Raw genomic sequence first — 12,067 nt, forward strand, 5'->3', positions numbered from 1 at the left:
CGGGGCGCGGGGCGTACGGCGGCGACAAGCCAGAGGAGAAAGAACATGGCGGGCGCAGCGGGGCCCGGGGCCGGTCCGGGTGCAGCCGGCGGAGATGGAGATGATTCGCTCTACCCGATCGCGGTTTTAATCGACGAGCTCCGCAATGAGGACGTGCAGGTACTAGGCTGGGGCTGGGGAGTCGAGGAGAGGGCGGAGGCGCACATGGTGGAGAAGCGGGAAGGCCGGCTCAGCCGTGGGGGCGGCCCCGGGGACGGCAGAGCTGTATTCAGCGCTCGTAGGGGACGGGGTGGCGGAGGCTCCGTGGTGGTCCGCCTGGACTCCCAGCAGCTCGACCTCGAGCCTCTGGGGTGGTGGCACCCGGCTGCTCCGGCAGTGGGCGGGGAGCCAAGCCAGTTCCCGCCTCCGGTGGACGAGCACCGGTGGGTTGCTGGTGGGTTGCGGGGCCGCCCGGGAGCGGAGGAGCGGCCCGGGCACCAGGCTGCCTTTGAAGCGCTGCGGAGTGCCTGTCTCTGCTGGCAAACTGGCCTGGCTAGTTGGGTGGGAAGAGCGCCACAGCTGATTAACACAGATGAGTGGTGCATCAGTTGTGATGGAACTTTTCTCTGAAAAGGGAGGAGTTGTGTTTAACCGTTTCACCTGCTTCCTTCGGTCCAGAGTTCTCTCTTTTCAGAATCTCTCACTGCCCGCGTGTTTTCATTCATTCATTTCTTTCCCGGCCCTTCAGTGTTCTCCCTAGGATAGCCTCTGGCTAATGACGTGTTTAAACGGTCCTTGAGTTATTTTAGGAATAAGATCTAAGTGAAAGACTCATCCTCGTTATATACTGTATACCAGTGTTTCACCTATTTGCTTCTTTTGACCTGAATTGCAACCATCTCTTTGCTTTGTTCTTCTTCCCACTTTATTTTTGAAGCTCCGTCTCAACAGTATCAAGAAGTTATCTACTATTGCTTTAGCACTCGGAGTGGAAAGGACTCGAACTGAACTGCTGCCTTTCCTTACAGGTATGTGTCCTTTAAAGAAAGCCATTTTCCATTGGCTTTCAAACTGTTTTTAGTTTGTTACGTAGTGTAGCAATAAGTACTAGAAGGAGCAGGTGCCTTCTGCAATGTGTATAGAAAAAAATGTTAAGCCAGACATACTCAAACATAAGGCATGTAACTAATGGGAAGGTAGTTGACATGGGATATTAATTTCTTAGTAATTCTGTGAAACATTCATGAAGACTTCTGATTTAGACAAGGAAGACAATACTATTTAGAATTGTAGTTGCAGCAGCTGTGTAAGTACTAGCTTAGTGGCACTTGTCTCTATGGGCTAACCAACTGCTGTTATTTTCAGATACAATTTATGATGAAGATGAGGTGCTGTTAGCTCTTGCTGAGCAGCTGGGAAATTTCACTGGTTTGGTGGGAGGTCCTGACTTTGCCCACTGTCTGCTGGTGAGTACTTACCTATGGCCTACCCTTCTGGAACTCTGTAGGATTAACCACATTTATTATCTGGTGATAGGCACACTGCAGCATTTTTTTTTTTTTTATAGTATTTTTTTATTTAATTTTTTACATTCCAATCCCATTCCCCCTCCCTTCTCTCCTCTCCCCGCCACCTCCCATCTTCTCCTTGGAGAGGGTAAGGTATCTCCTAGGAAGTCTACTAAGTCTGTCCCATCATCTTGTTGAGGTAGGACCAAGGTACCTCTCCACCCGACACACCCTGTGTCTAGGCTGGGCAAGGTATCTCTCCATATAGAATGGGCTCCACTAAGTCAGTTTGTGCATTAGTGTTAGGTCTTGGACCCACTGTCAGTGGCCTCATATATTGTCCCAGTCACACCATTGCCACCTATATTAAGGTGGTCTAGTTGGGTCTTATGCAGATCCCCCATTTGTTAGATCAGAATCAGTGATCTCTCACTAGCTCAGAGCAGTTGATTCTATGGGCTTCCCCATCATGGTCTTGACTCCCTTTGTTCATATTATGGCTTTGATTATACTCCAGGAGCTTGGCCTAATGGTTAGTTTTGGATTTCTGCATCTGCTACACTGCAACATTTTTTATGTAAGTCTTTTTATGGGCAGGTGGTAATAATGTTGAGTGAATGAATAATGTAGGCACTTTAGCTCAGCTCTTGTTTTTATCAGCTGGATATAAGAACTTGTTTCTGCCTCTGTAGGCTTGTCAGAGATGGGGAGGGAAGGGACTTAATTTTTTTTGTTTGTTTGTTTGTATTTTTGAGACAAGGTTTTGCTATTGTAGTCTTTCCTGGATTGAAACTGTATGTAGACCAGGCTGACTTTGAACTCAGAGATCCTCCTGCCTCTGCTTCTGGAGTACTGAGATTAAAGGTATGCCCCACTATGCAGATGAACTAAGCCTTAAAGGGTGACTAGAAACTGACCAGCTGGACAAGGCAGGACCATCTGTTTTAGGGCTTTAAATATTGAATATATGATGCTGGCTCCCATGATTCCTAGTTCTACTATGAACCATTCTGTAGAACTCCAGACATAGATGGGTAACAGATAAAGTGGAGACTAGTAGAAATCAACAGAGTTATAGATGGGCTGTCTCCAGCTATCCAGTTATACCAGCACAACCTAGAAGATAGCTGTTGTTTTTAGTGGTGCTAGATATTGAAGCCAGGGCCTTTGCATGCTGGGTATGTTCTAGTTCAGTGAGCTGCCGTCCAGAACTAGAAGGCATTCTTAAGTCCTTCATCCTCCCTCACATCTGAGCAGTTTGTCCTGTAGACTCTGCATCTATACCAATCCATATGAAAAACACACTCATGTGCTGAGCTAGTGGCATTATTTTGGGAGTTTGTGGAAACTTTAGGAGGTGGGGTCTAGCTGTGGGAGGTGGGATGTTGGGGGCAGGGTATCTTGCCTCTGTCCTTGGACTCTCTGCTTATCTGCAGTAAGGCAGAGATGTTCTTCTGCCACACTTTATTACTGCCATGTTGTTCTGCCGAGGCTCATGGGGCCAGGCAACCATGAAATGAACCCTTGAAACTGTGAACCAGAATAAGTTCTTTGTTTCTGTTAGCTATTTTGGGTCACAGCAATGAAAAACTCATAGCATATACACTGTTCCTCTTGGTAATTCATTCCACACATTGGTTTTTCTGTTCATTGTAAACCCAGCTCATATTGCCTTAAGACATCGGCTGTAGGTGTCATCTCTAGAGAGATGCTATTTAGAGTTTCTGTTGCTGACTCCTCGTAAGTCAGACAGCTGCATTTTATATGAGAGGCCTTCCCTGACCACCATTGGAGTAGCCACTTGCTCACCCCCTTGCCCTTCACCTGTTTTCATCTGATTCCACCATTAGAATGTAGAGTCCTTTAGAGCGAGGCATCTAGTGTGCTCATCCCTTCTGTATCCTCAGTGCTGCAACATAACTGCATTCATTACAGAAAGAATGAGTCTCATAGGCTTACAACCGTGACACTTGCTGGGTTCAAAGCTGCTAATGTATAAAATGCAAGCAGCAGTGGTCATCAGAGCCCTGAAATTGGAAAATGGGCAGAGTTGAAGCGCAGGTACCTCTCACAAGCCAGTGTAGCAGTGTGAGGCTATGTCACAGTAGGCAGGGGACAGATGGTGACAGACTGACTAGTAAGAAGCGGTGTCTTTTCAGTGGGTCTTTGATATCCCCTGTAGGAGAGCATAGAGCTGTCTATATTTTTGAACCATATTAGGCAGGCACACTCCTTCCCTAAGTCCTGACCTTCACTCTTGGTCAGTGCTGCTGTGGAGTTTGTTCTAGTCTCTGCATCGGTACCTTATGCTGAATTTACTGGGATCAAATGCAAAGTTAGAAAGGCAGCTGGATGTTCAGAGAGGCAGCCCTTCTCCATGTCTACCAGGCCATGTCACATTCAGTTCCTGACAAGGGCCAGACCTGGAACCTCTCCTATCTTTTTATGTCTCTATAGCTGTAAGATCTCCCCCATCTCTGCATTTATTATTTGACTGTTCTGTCTGAAACTCCTATTTGGCTCTTAGAAAGATTCTTAATGTATTTTGAAAACAAACAAACAAACAAAAAAAACTTGGTGTTGCTGGGTGGTGATAGTGCACACCTTTAATCCCAGCACTTGGCAGGCAGAGGCAGGTGGATCTCTGAGTTTAAGACCAGTCTGGTCTACAACAGCTAGTTCCAGGACAGGCTCCAAAGCTACATAGGGAAACCCTGTGTTGACCCCCCCTCCGGCCCCCCCCCCCAAAAAAAGAAGAAAAACAAAATAAAACAAAACAAAAAAACCACCAAAACCTGGTGCTGACTCAGCTTTTTATTGGTTGCTTTAATTGATGCCATTGAGGTTTCATGGACAGGATTGCTTGCACCTCCAAGAATGGTAGGGTGATGCACAAAAGTATGGACTCAGTAGCCTGACCAGAAATTACCATGCACTTGTGTTACCCACAGTTGGCCATAGTTTTGGACCTGTTCCTGTCTGAATGTGGCTGCATATCATTTAAACTTCAGCTCCTAATAATAGTGATACTGTGTCAAGTCTCTTCCACTGTGTCATTTGTAGACACCATCTGGGGATTGCCATCTGGGACATGCAATCTTGGCTTTTCTACAGAAGTCGTGTCTTCAGGTTGGCCACACCATATGTTATCACTGTGTGAACTGAAAGTAACCATTTGGTATGATGTAGTTAACATTCTGGTTCCATGTACCGTTTCCCTTCAGTCATGTAAAAGGTGTCAATCTGTGTCTAACCTGATTTAATAAGTTGTCATCTCTGCTTTCCCTTTTTGATCTCTGCAGCCTCCTTTGGAAAGCTTGGCTACTGTGGAGGAGACTGTTGTTCGAGACAAGGCTGTGGAGTCCCTGAGGCAGATCTCTCAGGAGCACACTCCCGTTGCACTCGAAGCTCATTTTGTACCTCTGGTGAAACGCCTAGCAAGTGGGGATTGGTTCACCTCTCGCACATCTGCATGTGGTTTGTTCAGCGTTTGCTACCCCAGAGCTTCAAATGCTGTCAAGGCCGAAATTCGACAGTAAGAGCCAGTATTTTTTAGTGTGTGGGATTACTAGGGACTCACAGCCAGAGTTTACACAGTGCCCTGTTCCCATTATTGTTTCATACTAGGCAGGCAAGATTGGTGATACTCTTTCTTTCTTTCTTTCTTTCTTTCTTTCTTTCTTTCTTTCTTTCTTTCTCTCTCTCTTTCTTCCTTTCTTCCTTTCTTTTTAAAATAATTTTATTTCTTTTTATTTTCTGTGCATTGGTGTTTTGCCTGCGTGTATGTCTGTGTGAGGATGTCAGATCTGGGAGCTATAGACAGGTGTCAGCTGTCATGTGGATCCTGGGAATTGAACCTGATTCCTCTGGAAGAACACTCAGTGCTCTTAACCTCTGAGCCATCTCTCTAGCCCCTGGTGATGCTTTTTCATGTAGTTGAATATACTGAGGGCTCTCTCTCTCTCTGTGTGTGTGTGTGTGTGTGTGTGTGTGTGTGTGTGTGTGTTTCATGTGGCAACCTCTGGTGTTGGTCTTCAGGTACCTTCCTCATTTTCTTTGAGACAAGGTTTCTCATTGGCCTGGAACGTCACCACATATGCTAGCTTACCTGGCCTTCGAGCTTTCTGGGACCTGTCCATCTCTATCTCCCATCTTGCCACCTCTGAGGTTATTTTACTGCCATTGCACTCAGCTATTTGTGTAGGTCCTGGGGACTCTGAGTGGGCTTCACTTGGGAGGCAGGCACTTTCCTGATTGAGCTATTTTCCTGGTCCTTTCTTTATATCTGTGAGTAGAAACCTAATCATTGATGTTTGAAAGGGAAATGCTCTAAATGGCCATCTCTTGTTATTGGGGCATGCTTAACCAAGTGTTTGACAGGAAATACCTTATTTCATGCTGCAGGCACTTCCGTTCCCTGTGCTCAGATGACACACCAATGGTGCGACGTGCTGCTGCTTCCAAATTGGGCGAATTTGCAAAAGTTTTGGAATTAGACAGTGTGAAAACTGAAATTGTACCATTGTTCACGAATCTAGCTTCAGATGAACAGGTAACTCAAGGCTTTAGATTTAGGAGATACAGATATGCTCTTTAATAATTTTTAAAGAAACCATTTATTTGGGGAGTTTTGACTCTAATGTAGAGTCCTTTTGTAAAGTTAATACTCAGTTCTAGCTTGGTGTCCATCCTCCTGTGTTTCTTTCTTAACCAGGCCCCATTTTCTTTACATTAGTAGGTGTTAGGAGGAGGAGTCAGAGATGAATTGGGTTCCATAACTAGGAATCTCAGGGCTGCATCAGGGACGGGTATCTTTCAGATTCGTGAGCTGTATTGTGATATGGAGGTGAAGTGTTTCCTGGAAACCTGACTTCGTTAATTTCTACACTAGTGTATGGCATTACTATACACAATAGCAATCTTAGATCTAAGGGTCTTGGTTTCTTTGGTGTAGAAACGATAAAAATCAGCAACCCCTAAATTACTTAATACAGTTGTTTTCAGTTTGGATGGTGGAGATGGTTGCAGGGTCATCTGGATCTCAGTTTCCATATATAAAATGGTGTGGTATTTGCCACTGCTTGTATACATCCTCTTGTGTACTTACTCTAAGTCACCTTCAGGCTACTTGGCAATACCTAATCAACATAAAGTAGGGCTGGAGAGATGCTTGCCCAAGCCTGGGGACCTGTGTCTGGTTCCCAGAACCCATACAAAGCTGGACATGGTGGCATGCATCTGCAATCCCAGAACTCCTATGGTGAGGTGGGAGGCAGAGAACAGGAGGATCACCCTGAAAATCATGGGCCAGCCAGTCTGGGGTGCACAGTGCAGCTCAGCAAGGTGGAAGGCAAGAACCAAATCCTGAAAGTTGCCCTCTGACCTCCACATATGTGCTGTGGTGTGTGTGTACCTACACACTCTCACAAACAATAAATAAAAAATCCACAGTGTAAATGATCTGTAAATAGTTGTTATACTACTTACTTGAGGGAATGATGACGGGAAAACAGTCTGTATATATTTACTACAGACAAAGAAAATTTCCCAAATATTTTGATCCTTGGTTGGCTGACTCCATTGATGTGGGGAAACCATGGACACAGACTGACTGTTATCTACCAGCCTGTTTTAAGTAGCTGCATGTATTATGGAATTAGGTTCTCCTAACAGCCCATGGCATAGATACTCAAGGAAATGGAGGTCCAGCTAGTTTATGAAGCTTGTTCAAGGCTGTATTTAGCTAATTGTGGTGCAGTTGGGGTTTGAATGTATGTGGGCTTCAGCTCCAAATTTCTAAGTCTTATAATTTGAACACTGGCAACATTTCAAGCATGCAGATGCCACACATACATGGTGGTTTCCATGTTGGAGCAGGGCAAGCTTAGCATCCTTATTTGGAATTTAGCTGGTTATACTTCCCATGGCATAATTTGATATTTTCTTTTATCTTCTATACTTCCTGCAAAGTAGTAGACTAGGGGTTTGCAGATTTTCTGGTGAAGGACAGCCAGGAAATATTTTCAGTTCTGTGGATCATATATCCCTGTTGTAATTGTTGTGGCTGAAGCAGCCACAGAGTATGGAAACCAATGGACATGAAACTCACCAATTTATAGGTGGGGCAGGCTGTTAGCATTTGTTCCTCCAAAAAATATTGAATGCTTTGTTAGGAAATATGTATACACTATGCCTTCTGTGACAACTGGTAGATCCGCTCATGGCTTACTCATTAACAGAAACATTTATTGAGTGGCTACATAGAGTACCTACATATGTGAGGCACAGTTCTAGTGTTAAGGACATACAGGGACCCTGCTTTCATGGAACTTGCATTTTAATGAAGAAAAATGAACATGATAAAAATCAGTCGTAAATGTCATGGAAATAGTGTAACAGAACACTGACCGTCAGTCAGCAGAATGCTCTGAAGAAGTGACAGCTGAGAGAAAATGCCGTCTCCGCTCCTTCGAGGAGCGTAAGAGCCCTGTAAAGAGAGGGCATGAAATAGGAAAACACCAGCATTGGAGCATGGTGGTTGGATGAGTCCAGTAAGCGGGAGAGTGGAGAAGGGAGCGGTGGGAGCATCGGTAGCCCACAGCAGACTCCAGTTTTGGAGTTTTTTTCTTTAGACGCAGTGAGACTCTACCTATATCTGGGGAAGAGGTGTGCCGTGTAGTATACATTTTTGAAAGGTCATTCTGGCTTGTGGGTGGAAACAAAGTTGTAGGAAGTATAAAAATAGAAAGAGAAGGCCAGTTAGGTGATATTGATAAACCAGGCAAGAGATGAGGGTGCTTGTGTGCTATGTTGGATTTGTGTGTGTGCTTGCGTCAACACACACACTCACATGCACTCTATTGTATTTGTGTGTGTGTGTGTGTGTGTGTGTGTGTGTGTGTGTGTGTGTGTGTGTTCTGTTGTATTACGTATGCGGTGAATTTCTTGCTCCATTTCTCTTGGGTATTCATAGGGTTTTATTTTTGATCTTCCCAGATCAAAGTCCGAAGTCATAACTCCTGATGTCAAATTGAGTCTTAATTCTGTGTTTTCTCTTACTCAGAAGACATTCTTGTGTACCATTTGGCATTGAGCAACTCTATATATGGAAAAGCAGGTTGTCAACTTGCCTTTCCAGTTTTCCTCTGCTGTTTTACTAGACATGGTTATCTCTCTTTGAGTTTCAGCATTTCAGTTTGACTCTGTTATTTGGCTATTAACTTTTCACTCTTTTTGTGTCTTCCTTTGTACATTCCGTCTCATGCTACTGTTATGGCCAATGAGTAGTTGGAAGTAGCTTTCAAAGTGATCTTCCTTGTCCTTTAAACTCTTAAGTACATTATTAATTAACTTCTTGTAATAAGGCTTTGAATATAGCATTAAATTAAAAATCAATCTTTATATTTTGTGGCCACTCAGATGTCCTAGTGGTAAAGCGTTTTTGCCTGATGTCAGTGCTCAGAACCACGGGAAGGTGGCAGATCTGCCTCCAGGAGGTTGTCCTCTGACTTCACACACATTCACTTGCAATAAGTAAGATTTTAGCAAGTCCTTTTCATTTTATTTAATAAAAACCTGGCTGCAGTTAAGATAATTTGAACCAAGTGCCACTTTTATGTCTTTCACATGCAGTCTTTCACATGCAAAGGAAGAAGTTACATATTTGGAAGTTGTCTTAGTTGGGGTTTCTGTTGCTGTGATGAAACACCATAACCAAAAAAGCAAGTTGGGGAGGAAAGGGTTTATTAACCTTCCCTTCTCAATTGTAGTCCATCACTGAAGGAAGCCAGAACAGGAACTCAAACAGGGAAAGAACCTGGAGGTAGGAACTGGTGCAGAGGCCACAGAGGGGTGCTGCTTAATGGCTTGCACCCCACATGGCTCGCTCAACCTGTTTTCTTATAGAACCCAAGACCACCAGCCCAGGATGGCACCATCCACAATGGGCTGGGTCCTCCCCATAAATCATTAGTTAAGAAAGCGACCTTCAGGCTTGCCTCAGCTGGATCTTATGGAGGCATCTTCTCAGTTGAGGTTCCCTCTTCTCATATGACTCTAGCTTATATCAAGTTGACATAAATTAGCCAGCACAGTAGTTTTTCTCTCCCTCTTTCTTAAACAGTACCTGTGAGAGCATGGCCTCACTACACGAAGTGCGCCCTGTTTGACCAAACTGACCAAATGTAATGTTTTTCCTTTAGGATTCTGTGCGCCTGCTAGCCGTGGAAGCTTGTGTCAGTATTGCCCAGTTACTGTCCCAGGATGACCTTGAGGCCTTGGTAATGCCTACACTTCGGCAAGCAGCAGAAGATAAATCTTGGCGGGTTCGCTATATGGTAGCTGACAAATTTTCAGAGGTAAAATGCATTGGCATTTCTGGTATTGAAAACCTCAAAGGCATTTGCCCTGCAGATTTTCTATTAGATACAGCTTACACATTCTATTGAATAGCTTTGAATATAGAATCAAAATTAAAAAAGAAGACAATTAATCTTTCTATTTTGGGGTTAGTGAGATGGCTTGGTGGGTAAAGTGTTTGCCATTCATGCCTGCCAGCCTGTTGTGGTTATAGCATACATTTGAAGATTGTATTAGTTTGTTGTTATTAACTGTTTTTGTTAGTGTACATTAAACCTGTATAAATTGTTTTTTAGCTCCAGAAAGCGGTGGGCCCTAAAATCACACTCAATGACCTCATCCCCGCCTTCCAGAGCCTCCTTAAGGACTGTGAAGCTGAGGTCCGAGCAGCCGCTGCCCACAAAGTAAAGGGTGAGTCCGGCTATAACTCCTTTGACTTTGATATCTTGATTTGATGTGATTTTGGTGTGGTGTTTTTATGAAAATAGTACTGAAAATGTACAAATCAGGAAAAAAAAATCAGTCTGCGTCACAGCATTTCCATCCACTTTGAGGTGTTTGTCATGTTAGGAAGTTTGGGAAAGCTTGAATTGATAAGATGTTGCAGACAGAGATGGTGTCAGCATGCAGCTGCTGCTTCATAGGACACATTACACCCGCTGTATCTTGTTTCTTTCCTTTGAACTAGTTTGCGACACCGGGCATTTAGACCATGCTATGAGCAGCAGATTCATTTTTCCCATTAGAGTTTGTCTGCTTTCACATGCAATATAACTTGGAACTTTTGGGAAGACTGGTTAACTTCCGTTGGCTCCTTGATAGCATTGCATTTTCTGTTTATCTGTTTCAGAACTTTGTGAGAACTTGCCCACTGAAGGTAGAGAGACCATAATTATGACTCAAATCCTGCCCTATATAAAGGTGAATGTGACTTCATTTTATTTTGCTTACTCTGCCTATGAAGCTGTTAGCATTTTAACAAGGACGAGGCATAAATGAGTCAAATACATGACATTTGTGACAATATTTAGAGTTTATTTGTGCATGTCATAATTGTACACTATTGGTGGGTGCTTAGGTTTGTTACCAGGGGGTGTCTGGGTCGGCTACTCTGTTGCTGTTGACTTGGGAGGTGGTGTAGAGACTTGTTGTCTTTAATTTTTAATCTGTTTCAGGAATTAGTGTCTGATACCAATCAACATGTGAAGTCAGCTCTAGCTTCTGTAATTATGGGATTATCTACAATTTTGGGCAAAGAGAATACCATTGAACATCTTCTGCCTCTTTTTTTAGCTCAGTTAAAGGATGAGGTGAGTCTGGCTATGAATTGTTTTGCCTTGATGTCATTGATTTGATGTGATTTTACTGAAATATAGGACCTAAAGTGTATAGATGGGGGAAGAAACCATAATTTTAAAGATATTTGACAGTCCTCTTGGAGTATAGTGCTACAGTTCTCAAAAATGAGCACAAGGGACTTACTGAAAGACAAACAAACGTAGTTGGATGTGGTGGCTCTTGCCTTTAATTCCAGCACTAGGGAGGCAGAGGCAAGTGTATCTCTGAGTTCGAGGCCAGCCTGGTCTACAGAGCAATTTCCAGGACAGCCAGAGCTATATTGCGAAACCCTGTCTCAAAAAACCAAAACCAACTTAAACCAACTAAAAAAAAAAACTAGGTGCTGGAGAGGTGTATGGGTAGTTAAGAGCACTTACTATTTCAAAGGACTTGGGTTTGGTTCCCAGTACCCACATGACAGCTCACAACTCTAGTTTCAGAGGATTGGATGCCACCTTCTGACCTTTGCAGGCACCAGGCACACTCATGATGCAAAAACATACATTCAGGCAAAACACTCCTACATATAAGTCTTAAAACCACCCTGAAATACCTGTCTTTTAAATTTTTATATTATACTCATTGGTTCCCTATTTTTAAAGCCTAATATAACTTAGCCTAAACAGTGTCTTTTATTTAAGGTTTGAAATATAGCATCTGATATTAACATATAGGGGTTGGAACGATGGTTCATCAGATAAGAGACCTGCTGCTTGTCAAGGACCGGGGTTCCAGTCCTAGCATCCACATTGAGTGTCCCACAACTACCTGTAGCTTCAGCTCTAGAGGATCCCTCTTCTGTCCTTCATGGGCACCCACACACATAGAAAATGTCCACATGACACAGACAATACATATACCCAAAGGAGAAATTAAAAAATTAG

At 43.7% G+C, this 12,067-nt stretch overlaps 1 protein-coding gene across 3 annotated transcripts in view; it reads left to right on the forward strand.

Annotated features, from left to right (window-relative positions):
- Positions 1 to 12,067, forward strand: part of Ppp2r1b (protein phosphatase 2 scaffold subunit Abeta) — a 33,826-nt gene continuing 21,759 nt past the window's right edge. For 2 of the 3 annotated variants that reach the window (XM_027412170.2, XM_035443692.1), the window contains exons 1-9: positions 1 to 159; positions 917 to 1,007; positions 1,345 to 1,445; positions 4,790 to 5,022; positions 5,892 to 6,039; positions 9,689 to 9,844; positions 10,142 to 10,256; positions 10,696 to 10,766; positions 11,021 to 11,155. In XM_027412170.2, the coding sequence (XP_027267971.1) occupies positions 46 to 159; positions 917 to 1,007; positions 1,345 to 1,445; positions 4,790 to 5,022; positions 5,892 to 6,039; positions 9,689 to 9,844; positions 10,142 to 10,256; positions 10,696 to 10,766; positions 11,021 to 11,155 (1,164 nt within the window). In that variant the 5' untranslated portion in view covers positions 1 to 45. The remainder of the gene's footprint in view (positions 160 to 916; positions 1,008 to 1,344; positions 1,446 to 4,789; positions 5,023 to 5,891; positions 6,040 to 9,688; positions 9,845 to 10,141; positions 10,257 to 10,695; positions 10,767 to 11,020; positions 11,156 to 12,067) is intronic. The other variant, XM_027412169.2, reaches the window with a different exon arrangement.

Source organism: Cricetulus griseus, chromosome 4 (assembly GCF_003668045.3).
Source record: "Cricetulus griseus strain 17A/GY chromosome 4, alternate assembly CriGri-PICRH-1.0, whole genome shotgun sequence".
Lineage (NCBI taxonomy): Eukaryota > Metazoa > Chordata > Mammalia > Rodentia > Cricetidae > Cricetulus > Cricetulus griseus.